This window comes from Salvelinus namaycush, chromosome 33 (assembly GCF_016432855.1).
Source record: "Salvelinus namaycush isolate Seneca chromosome 33, SaNama_1.0, whole genome shotgun sequence".
Lineage (NCBI taxonomy): Eukaryota > Metazoa > Chordata > Actinopteri > Salmoniformes > Salmonidae > Salvelinus > Salvelinus namaycush.
The window spans coordinates 20,210,829-20,233,411 of NC_052339.1; the positions used below are offsets into that span (position 1 = coordinate 20,210,829).

At 43.8% G+C, this 22,583-nt stretch overlaps 1 protein-coding gene across 1 annotated transcript in view; it reads left to right on the top strand.

Moving 5' to 3' along the window:
• LOC120027847 (catenin delta-2-like) overlaps positions 1 to 22,583 on the top strand; it is a 311,487-nt gene that overhangs the window by 250,337 nt on the left and 38,567 nt on the right. The window contains exons 13-14 of the mRNA XM_038972919.1: positions 5,806 to 5,938; positions 12,167 to 12,380. Of these exons, the coding sequence (XP_038828847.1) occupies positions 5,806 to 5,938; positions 12,167 to 12,380 (347 nt within the window). The remainder of the gene's footprint in view (positions 1 to 5,805; positions 5,939 to 12,166; positions 12,381 to 22,583) is intronic.

Consider the following 22,583-nt stretch of genomic DNA (forward strand, 5'->3'; position numbering starts at 1 on the left):
GCTCTCTGCACAGAAGGACTAGTTGCATGTGATCAATATTTGACCTGTTATAAGCCAAAATGTCACATAGAGTAAGATAGAAAGCAAGCACCTTGTGTTTCTTTTCCCTGATCCCAAAGGATTTGCAACCTCAAATGCATATTGATATAGTATTAAGGCTAAAGATGATGCTTCTGTTTTAAGTAAAACATTGTCTGCAATATACTGTACATCCCGAATATCTTGAAAGATTTCCTTATCAGAGATGTGGGTGTGTGCTTTCTCATACTGTGTCTTGAATGTCCCTGACTCAAAAAGGGCACTGAGTGTTTTATTTATAGGGACACACTGGGCAAAGCACTCTTTCCCAGATTCATTAGTTCCTAAATACAAGGGCACAGGTTCAACATAATTGAAAGTGTTTTTAAAGATAGTCTTCTGACACTGATCTGTTTGTAAAGAACCGTTATAGGCCTTGAGAAGATCCTCCTTTTGGAGCTCTTGAATTACATTTTTATATCCTTCTCAGGAATGCCAAGTACACCCAATTTATACTTTCGCTTTGAAAGAAGATGTGATTGACTAAGGTCATGAATATCTTGAAATTCTTCAATAATAGACTGAATGACAGAGGCAGGTAACAATAACTTTGCCTGAAGCTTTAAATAAAACAGTGTAAGATTTTTTTAAAAGAGAGCTTCATCAACACTGCAAATGATCCTCCAAATGAGAAATAAATTCAGTCAAATGTAAACATCTGAACTGACAAATGTCTATTGGGCAAATAAAAAATTTGTCTGCTGGTTGAAATTGTGCACTTTTCACAGATCTTTGATATCCCTTGTGATCTCTGTATAACATGCTGACCAAACCGGACGCGTGTGTACGTCCTTGTGCGCATGTTGATTTTGTTCACCCACACCAGAAGCGATCAGGACACGCAGGTTGAAATATCAAAACAAACTCTGAACCAATTATATTAATTTGGGGACAGGTCAAAAGGCATTAAACATTTATGGCAACTTAGCTAGCTAGCTTGCTGTTGCTAGCTTATTTGTCCTGGGATATAAACATTGGGTTGTTATTTTACCTGAAATGCACAAGGTCCTCTACTCCGACAATTAATACACAGATAAAACTGTAAACCGAATTAGTTTCTCGTCATCTCTCCTCCTTTCTTCAGGCTTCTTTTTCTTCTTTGGACTTTATATGGCGGTTGGCAACCAACTTTACAGCATTACTACAACCGACCCGAGTGTGGACCTAAGTTCATCTTTCAATCATCCACGTGGGTATATGCCTCCAAAAACCAATGAGGAGATGGGAGAGGCCGGACTTGCAGCACGTTGAGCATCACAAATAGAACCAATGTCTATTTTAGCCCCTGGCCACACAGACGCTCGCTGAGGCGCGTGAGCAGTGTGGGTGCAATGATTGAATAACATGTACAGTTGAAGTCGGAAGTTTACATACCCCTTAGCCAAATACATTTAAACTCAGTTTTTCACAATTCCTGACATTTAGTTCTCCTACAATTTCCTGTCTTTGGTCAGTTAGAATCACCACTTTATTTTAAGAATGTGAAATGTCAGAATAATAGTAGAGAGTGATTTATTTCAGCTTTTATTTGCTTCATCACATTCCCAGTGGGTCAGAAGTTTACATACACCCAATTAGTAGTTGGTAGCATTGCCTTTAAATTGTTTAACTTGGGTCAAACGTTTCAGGTAGCCTTCCACAAGCTTCCCACAATAAGTTGGGTGAATTTTGGCCCATTCCTCCTGACAGAAATGGTGTAATTGAGTCAGGTTTGTAGGCCTCCTTGCTGGCACACACTTTTTCAGTTCTGCCCACAAATTTTCTAAAGGATTGAGGTCAGGGCTTTGTGATGACCACTCCAATACCTTGACTTTGTTGTCCTTAAGCCATTTTGCCACAATTTTGGAAGTATGCTTGGGGTCATTGTCCATTTGGAAGACCCATTTGCGACCAAGCTTGAACTTCCTGACTGATGTCTTTAGATGTTGCTTCAATATATCCACATAATTTCCCTGCCTCATGATGCCATCTATTTTGTGAAGTGCACCAGTCCCTCCTGCAGCAAAGCACCCACACAACATGATGCTGCCACCCCCGTGCTTCACTGTCAGGATGGTGTTCTTCGGCTTGCAAGCCTCCCCCTTTTTCCTCCAAACATAATGATGGTCATTATGGCCTAACAGTTCTATTTTTGTTTCATCAGACCAGAGGACATTTCTCCAAAAAGTACAATCTTTGTCCCCATGTGCAGTTGCAAACCGTATTCTGGCTCCTTTATGGCGTTTTTTTGAGTAGTGGCTTCTTCCTTGCTGAGCGGCCTTTCAGATTATGCCGATTATAGGACTCGTTTTACTGTGGATATAGATACTTTTGTACCTGTTTCCTCCAGCATCTTCACAAGGTCCTTTGCTGTTGTTCTGGGATTGATTTGCACTTTTCGCACCAAAGTACGTTCATCTCTAGGAGACAGAACGCGTCTCCTTCCTGAGTGGTATGACGGCTGCGTGGTCCCATGGTGTTTATACTTGCGTACTATTGTTTGTACAGATGAACGTGGTACCTTCAGACGTTTGGAAATTGCTCCCATGCATGAACCAGACTTGTGGAGGTCTACAATTTTTTTCTGAGGTCTTGGCTGATTTCTTTTGATTTTCTCATGATGTCAAGCAAAGAGGCACTGAGTTTGAAGGTAGGCCTTGAAATACATCCACAGGTACACCTCTAATAGACTCAAATAATGTCAATTAGCCTATCAAAAGCTTCTAAAGCCATGACAACATTTTCTGGAATTTTCCAAGCTGTTTAAAGGCACAGTCAACTTAGTGTATGTAAACTTCTGTCCTACTGGAATTGTGATACAGTGAATTATAACTGAAATAATCTATGTCTGTGAACAATTGTTGGAAAAATTACTTGTGTCATGCACAAAGTAGATGTCCTAACCGACTTGCCAAAACTATAGTTTGTTAACAAGAAATTTGTGGAGTGGTTGAAAAGCGAGTTTTAATGACTCCAACCTAAGTGTATGTAAACTTTCGACTTCAGCTGTATGTGTACATTTATTTTGCAAGGCTCACTCACTCACTCACATGACGCCAGCGGTGTGGTCAGCATGTAAGTGAGACTCAAAGGCAGTAAATTGCCTGAATGCACGGGAACATTTTGGGCACACCACAATTTAAATAGCAATTGGGTGAATTTCTATCAATTTTAATGTGCTGTCTGAATGATACTACTGTATTAGATTCATACACGATTTACACTGAAACATTTTAACTGTGTAAGGTTGATTCTGGATAATAATAAAAATGTAAATAAATCAGCTATCTCAGTTCAAGCTGCAGTAGCCTGTCCTTATTTCTAGAATCCAAATCCCCAAAATACAAGTTATATAAACAATTCAATTCAAGCTGACATTTGTGGCTGAGAATAGTTCACCTAAATTCACCTCAAATGACAGCTATAATGCAGCTAGCTCGCCAATGGACAGACAGATTGATTACACATTCGAACCATCAAGCCATAACTGACATAACGAAAATACATCTAGAAATTATTCCATCTTGATTCAAACAACGTTCCAACATTTAGCTAAGGGAGCGCACATCTAGCTATTAGCTCACATGCAAAAATATTTGGGGATAACAGAACATGGAATAGGCTATTAATTATAACAGTTTTGGACAGATGGCTCGCAGAGACACTTGATGTTTTCAAATCGATTCACGGGCTCCCGATGCAAAATGTTCTCTCAAAATTAAACAAATTTCATGTAGCCTACTGACCGCAATTGCAGATATTCGCTTCCATCATGAGACTGCCCGGGCATGTGGAAAGCGCGATGTGCCCAAATGGTCAATTGTTTAAAATAGGCTATGTGATTCTGTAGGTTATTTTACATCGGGAGCCGTGTCCTAGTGAGAAGTCGTCTTCTCATTGTATGGCTGATGAATGTGAAATATGATTTAACCCACTTGATGGCTGCTTCAGTGTAGGGGTCTTGTACAAGAATTCACCCGAAAAGACAGGTTAATACCTTAATCCAATCCTGTATTTTGTTTGCGTAACATGTACTGTAAAATTCACTGTTACAAACTGTAATCGTTCGGCGACCCAAGATGCATTGCAGTCTACATCATTAAATTGTTAATGGATAAAACAGGGAATTACTGTGCGTTTTTACTGTAGAAAACTACATCAATTTGTTACAGTGCAGGCAAATCATGAGAAAACTAAAAGATAATTGACACATTGGAAAGAATTTACAAAAAACAGAGCAAACTAGACTGCTATTTGGCCCTAAACAGAGAGTACACAGTGGCAGAATACCTGACCATTGTGACTGACCCAAAATTAAGGAAATCTTTGACTATGTACAGACTCAGTGAGCTTAGCCTTGCAATTGAGAAAGGCCGCCGAAGGCAGACCTGGCTCTCAAGAGAAGACCAGTGTGCACACTGCCCACAAAATGAGGTGGAAACTGAGATGCACTTCCTAACCTTCTGCCAAATGTATGACCATATTAGTGACACGTATTTTACACAGACCAACAAAGAATTCGAAAAACAGTTCCAATTTTGATAAACTCCCATATCTATTGGGTGAAATACCCGTGTGCAATCACAGCAGCAAGTTTTGTGACCTGTTGCCACAAGGAAAGGGCAACCGGTGAAGAACAAACACCATTGTAAATACAACCGATATTTATGTTCATTTATTTTCCATTTTTTACTTCAACTATTTGTACATCGTTACAACACTTAATATAGACAAAATATGACATTTGAAATGTCTTTTTTCTTTTGGAACATTTGTCAGTGTAATGTTTACTGGTAATTTTTTATTGTTTATTCCACTTTTGTTTATGATCTATTTCACTTGCTTTGGCAATGTAAACATATGTTTCCCCTGCCAATAAAGCCCCTTAAATTGAATTGACAGAGCGAGAGAGAGACAGAGCGAGAAAGAGACAGAGCGAGAGAGAGAGAGAGAAAGCGAGAGAGAGACAGAGCGAGAAAGAGACAGAGCGAGAGAGAGAGAGAGAGAGAGAGACAGAGCGAGAAAGAGACAGAGCGAGAGAGAGAGAGAGAGAGAGACAGAGCGAGAAAGAGACCGAGCGAGAGAGAGAGAGAGAGAGAGACAGAGCGAGAAAGAGACAGAGCGAGAGAGAGAGAGCGAGAGACAGAGCGAGAAAGAGACAGAGAGAGCGAGAGAGAGACAGAGCGAGAAAGAGACAGAGCGAGAGAGAGAGAGAGCGAGAGAGAGACAGAGCGAGAAAGAGACAGAGCGAGAAAGAGACAGAGAGAGAGAGAGCGAGAGAGAGAGACAGATAGACAGAGAGAGAGAGACAGGGACACATTGAGAGACAGAGAGAGAAAGAGGGGTAAAGTATTATAGCAGTGGTGAGCAACACAGTAGGTATTCTATCCCTCCTGTATTTCTAATTTCTCTGCATTCCACAACAACCATGTGAGAAGGATAACATAATAAAGAAAACCATTTCCTCCATAATGATGTGAGAGAAAACATTTATTTCACTTTGTCCTGCGTATCAGTGGGAGTGTTAAACCTAATGGAATAACGGTGGTGACTGGCCTCACACACCCACACAACTAACGATCTTATGGTCTTCAACCTCGGAAATAAATGTCGCCTTCGGGTACTGTGTTGTGCTGTATAATCATCTAACAATTACATATTTTCTCATTCTCTCCCTTTCTCTCTCTATCTCCCCCCTCTTTTCCCCCTCTCTCTTTCTCTCCACCCCCACCCTCTCTCTTTCTGCAGGGAGTTTGGATGGAGGGATCCAGAGTTACCTGAAGTGATTCAGATGCTACAGCACCAGTTCCCTTCAGTCCAGTCCAACGCTGCAGCCTACCTCCAACACCTCTGCTTCGGAGACAACAATATCAAATCAGAGGTAGCCTACCACTGTGCGTGTGTGTGCGTGTGTGTTCGGCAAAGACAAAGTCCTTTCTGCCATTCCCAAAACCCAGTGCATCCCTCCCTCTCTTTACAAATCCCTCTAAGGCTATCTGGAATAAACTGGTGTTAGAACCCTTTAACAAACACTTCATAAATAAGCCTCCTATCACCTTGACATTGCAGTAATCTGTTACATTGTGTTACATTGTGTTGTCTGCTCTGAATCCCTCACAATCCATTTTTACAACAGCAGACAGCATTGACGTGCCTCTGCCCTGCTCGATGAAATACATTCCTGCTGCGCCGCTGTCGGCCAATAGCTGCTTCACGCTCTTATTGAAAAGTGACGCTGCACATTGTAAAATGCACAAAAACACATACACACTTGCATACACACACACGTGTGTACAAACACAGGTACAAACGTAGTCCTTTTGTGTGTTGTAGCAGTTGGAATTACCGTTGAATAGAGCAGAGACACAATAAGAAGAAAGCTTGGTATTGACAGACAAGACAACGCTGTGATTGTCTCCACAAAGTATCAAGGGAGAGGGAGTGGGGGAGGGAGAGATGGGGAGAGGGAGAGAGAGTGGGGGAGGGAGAGAGAGAGTGGGGGAGAGGGACAGAGAATGGAGGAGAGGGAGAGAGAATGGGGAGAGTGAGCGAAAAGTGGAGAGGGAGAGAAAGAGGGAGAGAGAAAGAAAGAGAAGGGAGGGAGGGAGGGAGGCCGGTATTTGATTCCAGGATATGGGTTCAAATAATGCAGAGTGTGCAAAGTAATGATTAGAGTGGTGTGTGTGTGTGGGTGGGTGTAGGGCATCCGGAAGTCTAAAGTCTGGCCTTTATTGTGACTGACCACAGAGACAGTTTGGCAAATTCAGCTCAACATTATTTATAGCACGTCTACACACAAACATACACACCGCCCCCTTCTCATCTCTGTCTGGCTAGTTCAATCCCATCAGCTGTTTTTGTGGCTATATGATCTATCGATATCCATTTGTCCAGACGTGGCCTATAGTCAAGCTGCAGTCTCTCTCTCTCTCTCTCTCTCTCTCTCTCTCTCTCTCTCTCTCTCTCTCTCTCTCTCTCTCTCTCTCTCTCTCTCTCTCTCTCCCTCTCCCTCTCTTCTGTCTCATCCCTCTTCCATCCCTGCTTACCCTCATCCTCCCCCACCAAAACCTCCCTGTATTTTCTTTCTCTTCCTCCCTCCATTTTCTACATCCATTTCGCTCCTCTTTTATATCCATATCTTTCATGTTTCATTGGATAAGCCGTGTGTTTCAGAACAGCATTTTCCTTTTGTTTATTACATAAACACTAGACATTAGTTGAGGTGTACCAAAACATTTTTGATATACTCAGAGGACTGTTATTAGCATGTTTTTACCACTCCTATGTAAATGGTATATTATCAGACACAAAACAAGAAGGTATGATTTCAATATTACTGAAACAGGATACAAGTGGGAAATATAAAGATCCAGTCCTTTTAAAAATGTGGACTCCCTTTACACTTCAGTGTTGTGATGCAAAAATTCTAGCAAAATGTATAGCGCATAGTATTAAAAAAGTATTGTCGGACATTATTAATTCTAATCAGACAGGTTTTTTACATGGACTATACATTGGTGATAATATAAGGCAAGTACTGGAAACAATAGAACACTATGACAAATCTGTGAAACCAGGCCTGCTATTCATACCTGACTTTGAAAACGATAAAGTACGGCTGGAGAATATCTTATAAAATGGGTTAAAATCATGTATAGTAACCCTAGGTGTAAAATAGTAAATAATGGCTACTTCTCAGAAAGTTTTAAGCTGTCAAGAGGAGTAAAACAAGGTTGTCCACTATCGGCATATCTATTTATTATGGCCATCGAAATGTTAGCTATTAAAGTCAGATCCAAGAATAATATCAAGGGATTAGAAATACAGGGCTTAAAAACAAAAGGTGTCATTGTACGCTGATGATTCATGAAAAAAAATAGATAAGATCTTACTACCATGGAAAGGTAAATACCTTTCTATTTGTGTAAAAATCACCCTGATTAACTCTTTAGTCATATCCCAGTTTACCCATTTGCTTATGGTCTTGCCTACACCGAACAGCGAACAGTTTAGAAAATGATATGAGAAAAAAAATATTCTATTTTATTTGGAACAGCAAGCCAGACAAAATTAAATACGCCTATTTATATAATGAATATTAATTCGGAGGGCAGAAATGATTAAATATTAAAGCATTAAACATCTCACTAAAGGCTTCAGTAATACAAAAGTTATACTTAAATCCGAACTGGTTCTCTAGCAAATTAGTAAGAATGGCTCACCTCATGTTCAAGAAAGGTCTTTTTCCCTTTATTCAGTTTACAAACTCTCACTTTCAGTTATTCGAAAAGGAAATCATCTCCCAAATATCGCTATTTTTAAAACTCCGCCATAGAAAGTTGGTTGCAATTTCAATTAATCCACCAGATGTTACGGGTGTGTATGGGAGGCGAAGTCAGGTGCAGGAGAGCAGAGTAGAGTTAACAGGTGCACTTATATTCCAGTCAATAAATAAGCACAAAATTACATCAAAGTGCTCAAAACACAGAACATGTACAAAAGTCTAGCACGTGAACATACCCACATAACAATAAACAATTACACACGAAGACATGGAGAGGAACAGAGGACTAAATACATGCAGTGTGATTAGATAATGAAAACCAGGTGTGTATGGAACAAGACAAAACTAATAGAAATATGCCAAATGGAGCGGCGATGGCTAGAAAGCCAGTGACGTCGATCGCCGAACGCCGCCCGAACAAGGAGAGGAGCCGACCTCGGTGGAAGTCGTGACACCAGAAATGACAGAACAAATATTGTGGTTAAACTCAAATATACTAATTGATTAAAAAAAATAAAAATAAATAGGACTGGTGTAGTTATGTCATACATGCAGCTAATAAAAACATATGGAAATGTCTGCTCTACCCAAAATTACAAACAACTCATTTCAGCATTACCGCAAAAATGGAAGAGAGAAAAAGTTAGTAACTGCATTAAAGAGCAGAATTGGTTAAAGAAAATTGTGATAAATAATAAAGTATACCAGGTTCATTTAAAGACCAAAAATTGACAGCCGTGCCATATAGATTGCAAAATAGTTGGGAAGAGATTTTTGACGTACAGATTCCATGGCACATGGTTTATGAACTGATACACAAAACAACGCTGGATTCAACACTTAGAATTCTTCAATTTATATTACCACACAACATTCTTGCAACCAATAGAATGTTATATATATGGGGGATACAACCTTCCCAGCTCTGCAGATTTTGCTGCGAAGAGGCAGAATCATTAGATTATTTGATATGGTACTGTCCATATGTACAGTTGAAGTCGGAAGTTTACAAACACTTAGGTTGGAGTCATTAAAACTCGTTTTTCAACCACTCCACAAATTTCTTGTTAACAAACTATAGTTTTGGCAAGTCGCTTCCGATAGGAAGCTTCCGATAGGCTAATTGACATAATTTGAGTCAATTGGAGGTGTACCTGTGGATGTATTTCAAGGCCTACCTTCAAACTCAGTGCCTCTGCTTGACATCTTGGGAAAATCAAAAGAAATCAGCCAAGACCTCAGAAAAAAATTGTAGACCTCCACAAGTCTGGTTCATCCTTAGGAGCAATTTCAAAACGCCTGAAGGTACCACGTTCATCTGTACAAACAATAGTACGCAAGTATAAACACCATGGGACCACGCAGCCGCCGTACCGCTCAGGAAGGAGACGCGTTCTGTCTCCTAGAGATGAACGTACTTTGGTGTGAAAAGTGCAAATCAATCCCAGAACAACAGCAAAGGACCTTGTGAAGATTCTGGAGGAAACAGGTCCAAAATTATCTATATCCACAGTAAAACAAGTCCTATATCGACATAATCTGTAAGGCCGCTCAGCAAGGAAGAAGCCACTGCTCCAAAACCACCATATAAAATGGACTCAGTTGTGGAAACGCTGCTGGCAGCGTAATCTAATACAGCAGAGAGTTCCTACTACAATGCAACTCAAACATGAACGGCATGTGTATCCCAATGGCCTAATCCCTGATTGTCTGCAAGTGGTTTACAAGCCCAAATGCAAACGTGGAAAATGCAGGGTAATCTGACAGAGACTAGGGTCGCTGTATTGTCAATTTGTTGTCTGCTGTATTTAAACATATGCATGATACTGCAACAAAATCTTTGTGTGTGTGTAATGTACAGATCTGTAACAAAGGCTCACACACATGGCTATGAACGGGGCCACACTTTCCACACATTCCCAGTTTGGCGTTCCTGTCATGGTCTCTCGTATCCCGAAGCCAGACGATCACATTTCCCACAATTCCCACTCCACCCGTGCCAAGAAGCTGTAGCTAACACGAACTACTAGCGGTAAATGTAGTGCAGTAGCTATGCCCGCCATGCAACCGCAGGCCACAAACAAATCAATCCACAGCATAATCACCTTTATATACTGGTCCTAGGTATGGAGGCAATGCACTATTTATGTGGATTATTAGATCATCAAGAGTATTTTCCTCTTAGTGACTGTACGTGTCACGTGGGGGGGGGGGGTAGAAGAGAGGCTAGGAGACGGGAGAGGAGAGGGGAGATGATAGGAGAGAGGAGAGGGGAGATGATAGGAGAGGAAGATGAGCGAGGAGAGGAGAGGGATGTTTTTGAGTATCAATGTATGTGGTTTGTTTAGTATTCAGTTCAGTGTTAATCCGGCTTAATTGAAAAGATAACTGAAATTAATTTGGAGCGATAAACTTCTGCAATGTCGTCAAACAGCTCTTCTAACCTTTCCTTGCCCCTTCTCTCCTCTCTGCCTTTCTTTCTCTCTCTCCATGACTGTTTTCCCTTCACCTTCACTCTCACTCTCCCTCTTAACTCTTTCATTCCCTTCTCACTCCCTTTCTACCTTTTCCTCTCTCTCTCTCTCTGTTTCTGTCTCTCCCTCTGTGTAGTGATGCTATCTAAGGTTTATGTGTAGAAGGTTCAGGTCAAGAACAGAGCGAAGCCTTTAAAAGAGAAAGGCACTTGTAATCTGGGCCAGCAGCTCTTTAAAGCAGGGAATAGGAACACTATTTATACTAAACAAAAATATAAATGCAGCATGTAAAGTGTTGGTCCCATATTTCATGAGCTGAAATAAAAGATCCCAGAAATTATGCACAGAAAGCTTATTTTCTCACATTTTGTGCACAAATTTGTTTAGGATCTAAGACACGCGCACGCACGCACTCACACACATACACACACACAAACACACAACTCCAAATATTCATCAGTTGGTTGTTAAGGACATATAAATGTTTCTACGGTTAATGACCTCCTGTGAACCACTACCGAGATCTAGGATCAATATAACTCCCTGATGACTGGTTGGAACCCTCCTTTCTCTCTGCTTATTGGCCCCCTGATGGTTCCAGAAGGCCCTGTAGTGAAACAGTGGGGGAAAGCTATGTCTGTAACACCAGCGGGGGAAGGTTAGGATTGTAACTCCTGGAGGGCGAGACTGCTGGAAAAACAGTTTGAAGTTCTTGTCTGTCTCATCTCCCTGGAAATCACTGAGTGTACATTATTAGAATTTACATGTTGAGGATTAATTTCGTATTGTATTTTTTTTTTTTTTTTTTTTTTTTAACGGGTAGATCAGCTTTAATATTGCAGATAGATTGTGGGTTCTATCAATATAATTGTCTGCATCATTTCCAGTCCCCCATATATATTTTTTCTTATTTTTTAAATATATTTTCCTTTATTATTATTTTCCCCTACCGCCTACCACCCCTCCCCTAATTTGTTTAATTTGTTAACAGTTTGATTTAATAGTTTGACTAGTAGTTTTCAAACTCAACAGTTTTTTCCAATCGATCACAGCAAGTGGTTATTTTCTTCAATGTAGCCCATCTGTGTGCCGCTGAGGCATTTGCTTGGGAAGCCAACACGTAACACGTAACCTTGCTTGAAGACGTGTTGGCTTCCCAAGCAAATGCCTCAGCGGCACACAGATGGGCTACATTGAAGAAAATAACCACTTGCTGTGATCGATTGGAAAAAACTGTTGAGTTTGAAAACTACTAGTCAAACTATACAAATACAATACAATCACCACTATTTCTCTCTCTCTCTCTCTCTCTCTCTCTCTCTCTCTCTCTCTCTGTCTGATTCATCATCAGATTCGCCGTCAGGGTGGGATCCAGCTGCTGGTAGACCTGTTGGACCACCGTATGAGTGAGGTCCACCGCAGTGCCTGTGGAGCCTTGAGGAACCTGGTCTATGGCAAGGCTAACGACGACAACAAGATCACCCTGAAGAACTTTGGGGGCATACCTGCCCTGGTACGCCTGCTACGCAAGACTGGAGACGTGGAGATACGAGAACTGGTCACAGGTACAGGACACATATGACACACACACACACACACATACACGTACACACACTGACACCTCTAAATTCCAGAAGACAGTGATAACTGTTTTCAATGGTTTAATTACTCACAAGTCCAGACTTATTCACTAGCAGGAGAACATAGCTGGTCAATAGAGAAAACAATTTGAAAAAAAGCAGGATCAATGAATTCAATGGTTTCACACTTCTAGCATTCCATCCAAATTCTCAGACCCTCATTGTCCACGGACAGACAAAGTCTCAACTGTCTTTGAGAGCACACACTGAAATATTAACACAAACCACAGTGCTTCTCTCTGTGACGCTGGGAACAAACCCCCTCACTAGTCAACAAATATGAGAAACAAACAACTCCCACACACTGAACACACGTCTGTTTCGCTACCTTCAGTCTTTTCTGAGGATTTTTCTCTCTGCCAGATATGAGTTTTTTTTGGCCTTGGTATCTCTGTGAGATTGCAGTTTTTACAACAGTCATGTTTCTTTAGCCCCTTAGGTGAGAACAGTGAGAACATCAGTGTGTGTTGGTTTGGTGTGGAGCATTAGAAGAAGAAGGCTTCTAAGACAGGCTAGCCACGGAGAGATCCTGAAAGACTATTTTACATCAGGCTATATCAACATCTAGGGACCTTTATCCAAGCTTTCGTGTGTGTGTGTGTGTGTGTGTGTGTGTGTGTGTGTGTGTGTGTGTGTGTGTGTGTGTGTGTGTGTGTGTGTGTGTGTGTGTGTGTGTGTGTGTGTGTGTGTGTGTGTGTGTGTCTGTGAACGTTCATGCGTGTTTATCTCTGATGGGAGGGGCCAGACATACTTGGTCCTAGCCCATCTGTGACTAGTGATTAGCCTTGTGAATGGGCGTTGAGAAGCCTATCAGCTAATCCGATGGAGCGGGTACCCCTGCCTAAATTGGCCGCCCTTTGGGCTGGCAGGCAGTATGTGACAGAGCCAGAATAGACTCTATTGTAAAGGCCTTCCAACCACTGAGGGAAGAAATGAGGCCTCTTGAAATAGCATTTAAGACTTGAGGACTTGTGTTAACTCCCCGTGTTAATGCCTAGGCTTTAGCTCAGTGGGCTAACATGGTCTTGAGTGTCACTGATGACCTGTGTTCAATACCCAGTCAATGACATGTTCGTACACAGTGAAACGGTGTTTAAACTGTATTCAGGAGTAATAATTTCTTCTTCTCCCTTTCTGTGGAGAGAGCTTGTTCAGAGATAAACACACACACACACACACACATACACGAACACACACACAGACACACATACACGAACACACAGGCACAAATACAGACAGAGGCTGCTTTTGTAGCGTTGTTATGTTCAGAGATAAGGGAAGTGAGAGGAAGCGTGACCCTCATGTCCAGTTTGACCTCTGACTCCTCCCTCACAGCGACAACGCTCATCTCTCGGTCAGATGGTCTCCACAGAGACAGGGGACACAGAGGGCCAAAAACAATGTTTGTGTGCGAATACCCATACCAGCGTCCTAAATAGTAGGCAGTTTTAATATGCAAAGAATTGTATGTGACTTTTCAAAAATCAAGTATGCTTTAAATGCCCGGATGTCATACTCATTTTGGCTTCTCATGTAGTATGAATGGACTGTAAACTTTTGCATTCGAACTGGATGAAAGGAGGGCTTTGAGATTTGATAGTTCTCTGAAAGTAAACAAAAACAAATTAAAGATGGCAAAGAAGATGAGCAAAGAGTCTCCTGCAGTGTTGAAATGTAACTAGTATTTTGTTGGCCTCAAAATGATCACGGTTATTTCATCGTATATCTTTGAAAAGAGAGTTATTTGCAGCCTGCCGTGCCTTTACTTTAGCTAAATACGGTAGCTAATGTTAGCTACATGCTTTAGTAGGACTTGACGTTAACTGGATACCCGATAAACTTGCTGTTGTTGAGCGACAACTTCATATTTAACTTAGATAGCCAGTTATATATGTGAATCCGTAGCAAAGTAGTGTGCTACAGTCATGATATACTGCATATGTTTTACTAAACATTATGTTCGTTTTTTTGCGTTGTTTGTAATTTATTATACATTTATTATGTATGTTACAGACCGAGTCTGTAACATACATGTTTCAAGCAGACCACCATAGTCTCTGTGCCCAAGGAAGGGAAGATAACCTGCCTAAATGATTTCCGCATGGCTCACATCAACAGCATCCTCCCGGATACCCTAGACCCACTCCAATTTGTGTACCGCACCAACAGATCCACAGAAGATGTAATCACAATTGCACTCCACACTGCCCTTTCCCACCTGGACAAAAATAACACCTATGTGAGAATGCTGTTCATTGACTACAGCTCAGCGTTCAACACCATAGTGCCCACAAAGCTCATCACTAAGCTAAGGACCCTGGGACTAAACACCTCCCTCTGCAACTGGATCCTGGACTCAGGGATGTGTACTTAGTCCCCTCCTGTACTCCCTGTTCACCCATGACTGCGTAGCCAAACACGACTCCAACACCATCATTACGTTTGCTGACCACATAACAGTGGTAGGCCTGATCACCGACAATGATGTGACAGCCTATAGGGAGGAGGTCAGAGAACTGGCAGTGTGTTGCCAGGACAACACCTCTCCCTCAATGTGAGCAAGACAAAGGAGCTGATCGTGGACTACAGGAAAAGGCAGACTGAACAGGCCCCCAGTAACATTTACGGGGCTGTAGTGGAGCGGGTCGAGAGTTTCAAGTTCCTTGGTGTCCACTTCACCAACGAACTATCATGGTCTAAACACAGCCAGACAGTCGTGAAGAGGACAAAACCTTTCCCCCTCAGGAGACTGAAAAGATTTGTCATGGGTCCCCAGATCCTCAAAAAGTTCTACAGCTGCACCATTGAGAGCATCCTGACCGGTTGCATCACCACCTGGTATGGCAACTGCTCGGCATCTGACCGTAAGGCGCTACAGAGGGTAGTGCCTATGGCCCAGTACATCACTGGGGCCAAGCTTCCTGTCATCCAGGACCTCTATACCAAGTGGTGTCAGAGGAAAGCCCATAAAATTGTCAAAGACTCCAGTCATAGACTGTTTTCTCTGCTACCGCACAGAAAGCGGTACCGGAGCGCCAAATCTAGGACCAAAAGGCTCCTTAACAGCTTCTATACTCAAGCCATAAGACTTCTGAACAATTAATCACATGGCCACCAGACTATTTACATTGACACCCACCCCCCCATTTGTTTTGTACACTGCTGCTACTCGCTGTTTATTATTTATGCATAGTCACTTCACCCCTACCTACATTGTAACGGATTTCCTCCTCCTCTTCATCCGAAGAGGCGGCGCAAGGATTCGACCAAAATGCAGCGTGGTTATGTGACATAATGATTTATTAAACAAGACGAAGACGAAACGAAATACACTTGATAAACTACAAAACAAATAAACGATGTAGACAGACCTGGACACGAACTTACATATAACGTGAAGAACGCATGAACAGGAAACAGACTACATACAAAACGAACGAACGAACGATACCGAAACAGTCCCGTGTGGCGTAACATACAGACACTGACACAGGAGACAACCACCCACAACAATCAATGTGAAAACACCTACCTTAATATGGCTCTCAATCAGAGGAAATGAAAACCACCTGCCTCTAATTGAGAGCCATATCAGGTCACCCTTTAAACCAACATAGAAACAGAAAACATAGACTGCCCACCCAAACTCACGTCCTGACCAACTAACACATACAAAACTAACAGAAAACAGGTCAGGAACGTGACATAACCCCCCCCCTCAAGGTGCGAACTCCGGGCGCACCAGCACAAAGTCTAGGGGAGGGTCTGGGTGGGCATCTGACCACGGTGGTGGCTCAGGCTCTGGGCGAGGTCCCCACCCCACCATAGTCAATCCCAGCTTACGTCTCCCCCTTAGAATGACCACCCTCATTTTACACCCACTTAATTTAAAGGGTAACCTTAAGATAAGGGGCAGCACCAGGACAAGGGACAGCACCAGGACAGAGAGATAGCTCAAGACAGAGAGGTAGGTCAGGATAGAGAGGTAGCTCAGGATAGAGGGGCAACTCCGGACTGAAGGGCAGCTCCGGACAGAGAGACAGCTCTGGACTGAGGGGCAGTTCTGGATTAATGACAGCTCCGGGCTGAGGGGCTGCTCATGGCTGGCTGACGGCTCTAGACGCTCATGGCTGGCTGACGGCTCTGGACGCTCATGGCTGGCTGACGGCTCTGGACGCTCATGGCTGGCTGACGGCTCTGGACGCTCATGGCTGGCTGACGGCTCTGGACGCTCATGGCTGGCTGACGGCTCTGGACGCTCATGGCTGGCTGGCGGCTCTAGACGCTCATGGCTCACTGGCGGCTCTGGACGCTCATGGCTCACTGGCGGCTCTGGCAGATCCTGTCTGGTTGGCGGCTCTGGCAGATCCTGTCTGGTTGGCGGCTCTGGCAGATCCTGTCTGGTTGGCGGCTCTGGCAGATCCTGTCTGGTTGGCGGCTCTGGCAGATCCTGTCTGGTTGGCGGCTCTGGCAGATCCTGTCTGGTTGGCGGCTCTGGCAGATCCTGTCTGACGAATGGCTCTAGCGGCTCCTGACTGACGAACGGCTCTGACGGCTCGGGACAGACGGGCGGCTCTAATGGCTCGGGACAGACGGATGGCTCAGACGGCGCTGGGGAGACGGATGGCTCAGACGGCGCTGGGGAGACGGATGGCTCAGATGGCGCTGGGGAGACGGATGGCTCAGATGGCGCTGGGGAGACGGATGGCTCAGATGGCGCTGGGGAGACGGATGGCTCAGATGGCGCTGGGGAGACGGATGGCTCAGATGGCGCTGGGGAGACGGATGGCTCTGGCCGGATAAGGCGCACTGTAGACCTGGTGCGTGGTGCCGGAACTGGAGGCACCGGGCTAAGGACACGCACCTTCAGGCTAGTGCGGGGAGCAGGGGCAGGGCACACTGACCTCTCGAAGCGCACTATAGGCCTGGTGCGTGGTACCGGCACTGGTGGTACCGGGCTAAGGGCACGCACATCAGGACGAGTACGGGGAGAAGGAACAGTGTGTACAGGGCTCTGGAGACGCACAGGTGGCTTAGTGCGTGGTGCCGGAACTGGAGGCACTGGGCTGGAGACACGCACCATAGGGAGAGTGCGTGGAGGAGGAACAGGGCTCTGGAAACGCACTGGAAGCCTGGTGCGTGGTGTAGGCACTGGTGGTACTGGGCTGGGGCGTGAAGGTGGCACCGGAAATACCGGACCGTGCAGGCGTACTGGCTCCCTTGAGCATTGAGCCTGCCCAACCTTACCTGGTTGAATGCTCCCCGTCGCCCGACCAGTGCGGGGAGGTGGAATAACCCGCACCGGGCTATGTAGGCGAACCGGGGACACCATGCGTAAGGCTGGTGCCATGTAAGCCGGCCCAAGGAGACGTACTGGTGGCCAGATATGTAGAGCCGGCTTCATGGCACTTGGCTCAATGCTCAATCTAGCCCTACCAGTGCGGGGAGGTGGAATAACCCGCACCGGGCTATGCACACGTACAGGAGACACCGTGCGCTCTACTGCGTAACACGGTGTCTGCCCGTACTCCCGCTCTCCACGGTTAGCCTGGGAAGTGGGCGCAGGTCTCCTACCTGCCCTTGGCCCACTACCTCTTAGCCCCCCCCCCAAGACATTTTTGGGGTTTCTTCTCGGGCTTCCTTGCTAGCCGCGTACCATCATATCTCCGGTCTTGAGCTTGATTCTCCGGCTTCCAGCCACGTCTCCTTGCTGCCTCCTCATACCACCGCTCTTGGGCTCTCGCTGCCTCCATCTCCTCACGAGCGCGGCGATATTCCCCAATATGTGCCCAGTGTCCTTTTCCCTCCAAGACTTCTTCCCATGTCCAAGACTCCTGTTTAGTAGGCCACTGCTCGAACTTACGCTGCTTGGTTCTGGATTGGTGGGTGGTTCTGTAACGGATTTCCTCCTCCTCTTCATCCGAAGAGGCGGCGCAAGGATTCGACCAAAATGCAGCGTGGTTATGTGACATAATGATTTATTAAACAAGACGAAGACGAAACGAAATACACTTGATAAACTACAAAACAAATAAACGATGTAGACAGACCTGGACACAAACTTACATATAACGTGAAGAACGCATGAACAGGAAACAGACTACATACAAAACGACCGAACGAACGATACCGAAACAGTCCCGTGTGGCGTAACATACAGACACTGACACAGGAGACAACCACCCACAACAATCAATGTGAAAACACCTACCTTAATATGGCTCTCAATCAGAGGAAATGAAAACCACCTGCCTCTAATTGAGAGCCATATCAGGTCACCCTTTAAACCAACATAGAAACAGAAAACATAGACTGCCCACCCAAACTCACGTCCTGACCAACTAACACATACAAAACTAACAGAAAACAGGTCAGGAACGTGACATACATGTACAAATTACCTCAACTAACCTGTACCCCCGCACACTGACTCGGTACCGGTACCCCCTGTATATAGCCTCGTTATTGTTATTTTATTGTGTTACTCTTTATTATTTTTTACTTTCGTTTATTTGGTAAATATTTTCAACTGCACTGTTGGTTAAGGGCTTGTAAGTAAGCATTTCACAGTAAGGTCTACACTTGTTGTATTCGGCGCATGTGACAAATAAAGTTTGATTTGATTTGACTATGCAGTTTAAGTATGTAGAACGCTAGTATGGTTATTTGGTCATGGTCAATGACTGATGGATGTGTGTGCTTGTGTCCGGTGTGTGTGTGTGCATGTGTGTGCATGTACGTGTGTGTACGCAGATTAACATAGAAATTAAATGCAGTGCAACTTTGAGTGCTTAGAGAGCAGCCTGTCACAAAATAATCAGCTCATTCAACTTCACTCCTCTCTCTCTACCCCTCTCTTGCTCCCTCTCTCTCTTTCTCTCTCTTGCCCTCTCACTGTCTCTCTAACCCTCTATATCTCTCTCTCTACCCCTCTCTCGCTCCTCTCTCTCTCTCTCTCTCTCTCTCTCTCGCTCTCTACCCCTCTCTCGCTCCTCTCTCTCTCGCTCTCTCTCTCTACCCCTCTCTCGCTCTCTCTCTCTACCCCTCTCTCGCTCCCTCTCTCTCTCTCTGTCTGTCTGTCTCTCGCTCTCTCCCTCTCTCCCTCGCTCTCTCTCTCCTTCTCTCTCTTTCTCCCTCTCTCTGTCTGTCTGTCTCTCTCCCTCTCGCTCCCTCTCTCTCTCCCTCTCTCTCTCTCTCTCTCTTCCTCTTCCTGGCTAACTCTGAAGCAGTGTTATGCATGGCCTGTCTCTGTGACTCAGGGAGAATTTACTGCTTTAATTTACTCTCTGAGTCTAGGCTGGTGATAGCAGTTCTGCTCACAGAGGATATACAACAGGCAATCCCCCAGCATCCAGATATGGGCTACACTATACCCCAGTCCAAGACCCAGTCAGCCCTGCCCATTTAAATATCTAAAACACAGGCCTAGAGTATACCCCACCAGACTGTAGAGGAAATAAGAGACTTTATATCCAGTGGTTAGTGTTGTGGTCTATGTGGAGTTTAATGTCAGGGAATATGAGACTGTTGAATATGACCGGATAGAGATAATATGGTTAATTAAACATAACCACTTCAGACCCATCGTCTTAACGTATTTGTGAAATTATTTATTTATGAAGTCATGCAATCGTCTCTCCCTTTCCTAAAAACTATCCTCCAACTCTTACAATCCTAGTCCTTAGGGAAACACACACACTAACCACTAGCCAGTGGTCACATGATTGGGTCCCCATGGAAACCTTGTGCCTAGTGATGCGTTTCAGATCTATGTTCTTGTTTCTACGGTCGACATGAGTGTGTGTGTGTGTGTGCGCACAGGAGATTTGAACTTGGCCAAAGTCACAGTGATGGACGGGTTGTCCTTCCTCTAGTCTAGATCAATGAAGAGTCTACCACTGTCTCTATCTCTCTCTCTCCATCCCCATCTCTCTCTCAATTCAATTCAATTCAAGAGTTTTATTGGCATGGTTCTACAAGGAATAGAAAAAAGGACATACAGTTGAAGTCGGAAGTTTACATACATCTTAGCCAAATACATTTAAACTCAGTTTTTCACAATACCTGACTTTTAATCCTAGTAAAAATTGCCTGTCTTAGGTCAGTTAGGATCACCACTTTATTTTAAGGACATGAAATGTCAGAATAATAGTAGATAGAATGATTTATTTCAGTTTTTATTTCTTTCATCACATTCCCAGTGGGTCAGAAGTTTACATACACTCAATTAGTATTTGGCAGCATTGCCTTTAAAATGGTTTAACTTGGGTCAAACGTTTTGGGTAGCCTTCCACAACCTTCCCACAATAAGTTGGGTGAATTTTGGCCCATTGCTCCTGACAGAGCTGGTGTAACTGAGTCAGGTTTGTAGGCCTACTTGCTGGCACACACTTTTTCAGTTCTGCCCACACATTTTCTATAGGATTGAGGTCAGAGCTTTGTGATGGCCACTCCAATACCTTGACTTTGTTGTCCTTAAGCCATTCTGCCACAACTTTGGAAGTATGCTTGAGGTCATTGTCCATTTGGAAGACCCGTTTGCGACCAAGCTTGAACTTCCTGACTGATGTCTTGAGATGTTGCTTCCATATATCCACATAATTTTCCCTGCCTCATGATGCCATCAATTTTGTGAAGTGCACCAGTCGCTCCTGCAGCAAAGTACCCCCACAACATGATGCTGCCACCCCCGTGCTTCACGGTTGGGATGGTGTTCTTCGGCTTGCAAGCATCCCCCTTTTCCCTCCAAAGATAACGATGGTCATTATGGCCAAACAGTTCTATTTTTGTTTCATCAGACCAGAGGACATTTCTCCAAAAAGTACGATCTTTGTCCCCATGTGCAGTTGCAAACCGTAGTCTGGCTTTTTTATGGCAGTTTTGGAGCAGTGGCTTCTTCCTTGCTGAGTGGCCTTTCAGGTTATGTCGACATAGGACTTGTTTTACTGTGGATATAGATACTTTTGGACCTGTTTCCTCCAGCTTCTTCACAAGGTCCTTTGCTGTTGTTCTAGGATTGATTTGCACTTTTCGCACCAAAGTACGTTTATCTCTAGGAGACGGAACGCCTCTCCTTCCTGAGCGATATGACGGCTGTGTGGTCCCATGGTGTTTATACTTGCGTACTATTGTTTGTACAGATGAACGTGGCACCTTTAGGCGTTTGGAAATTGCTCCCAAGGATGAACCAGACTTGTGGAGGTCTACAATTGTTTTTCTGAGGTCTTCGCTGATTTCTTTTGATTTTCCCATGATGTCAAGCAAAGAGGCACTGAGTTTGAAGGTAGGCCTTGAAATACATCCACAGGTACACCTCCAATTGAGTCAAATGATGTCAATTAGTCTATCAGAAGCTTCTAAAGCCATTACATCATTTTCTGGAATTTTCCAAGTTGTTTAAAGGCACAGTCAACTTAGTGTATGTAAACTTCTGACCAACTGGAATTGTGATACAGTGAATTATACCTGAAATAATCTGTCTGTAAACAATTGTTGTAAAAATTACTATGTAGATGTCCTAACCGACTTGCCAAAACTATAGTTTGTTAACAAGAAATGTGTGGAGTGGTTGAAAAACAAGTTTTACTGACTCGAACCTAAGTGTATGTAAACTTCCGACTTCAACTGTATTGTAGGGCACAATAATATGCAATTATGACTACAAGATGCATAATCAGCTTAGCTTACTACATTATGCAGTGTAAATGTAATGAAATATGGCTTGTGAAAACAGTACTGACTTCTTAAATGGTATGCAGTATGTAATAGGTTACTATTACATCTAACTAGAAGGATAATGCAGTATAGTAGAACACGTACTGTATTACAATTGCACAATACAGCTTTAGTCTATACACTGCAACACAATACAGTTCCAGTATGCTAACATTGAAGGTAAACTATAAAGTGGCCCACAAGGACATGTGCCCGCTGAAAGGTGTTATAAACTGTGTACTGACCATTAAAATGGCGGACAGTGATAAGCATTCAACTGGACAGAATAGATCTGATTGGAGAAGATGAATTAAACAATGTCTCTCCTCTCCTCTGCTGCTGTGCCAGTTTGGCCTCTGCACCCCCCTCTCTTTATCACTCTCTCGCTCTCTTTATCTCTCTCTCTCTCTCTCT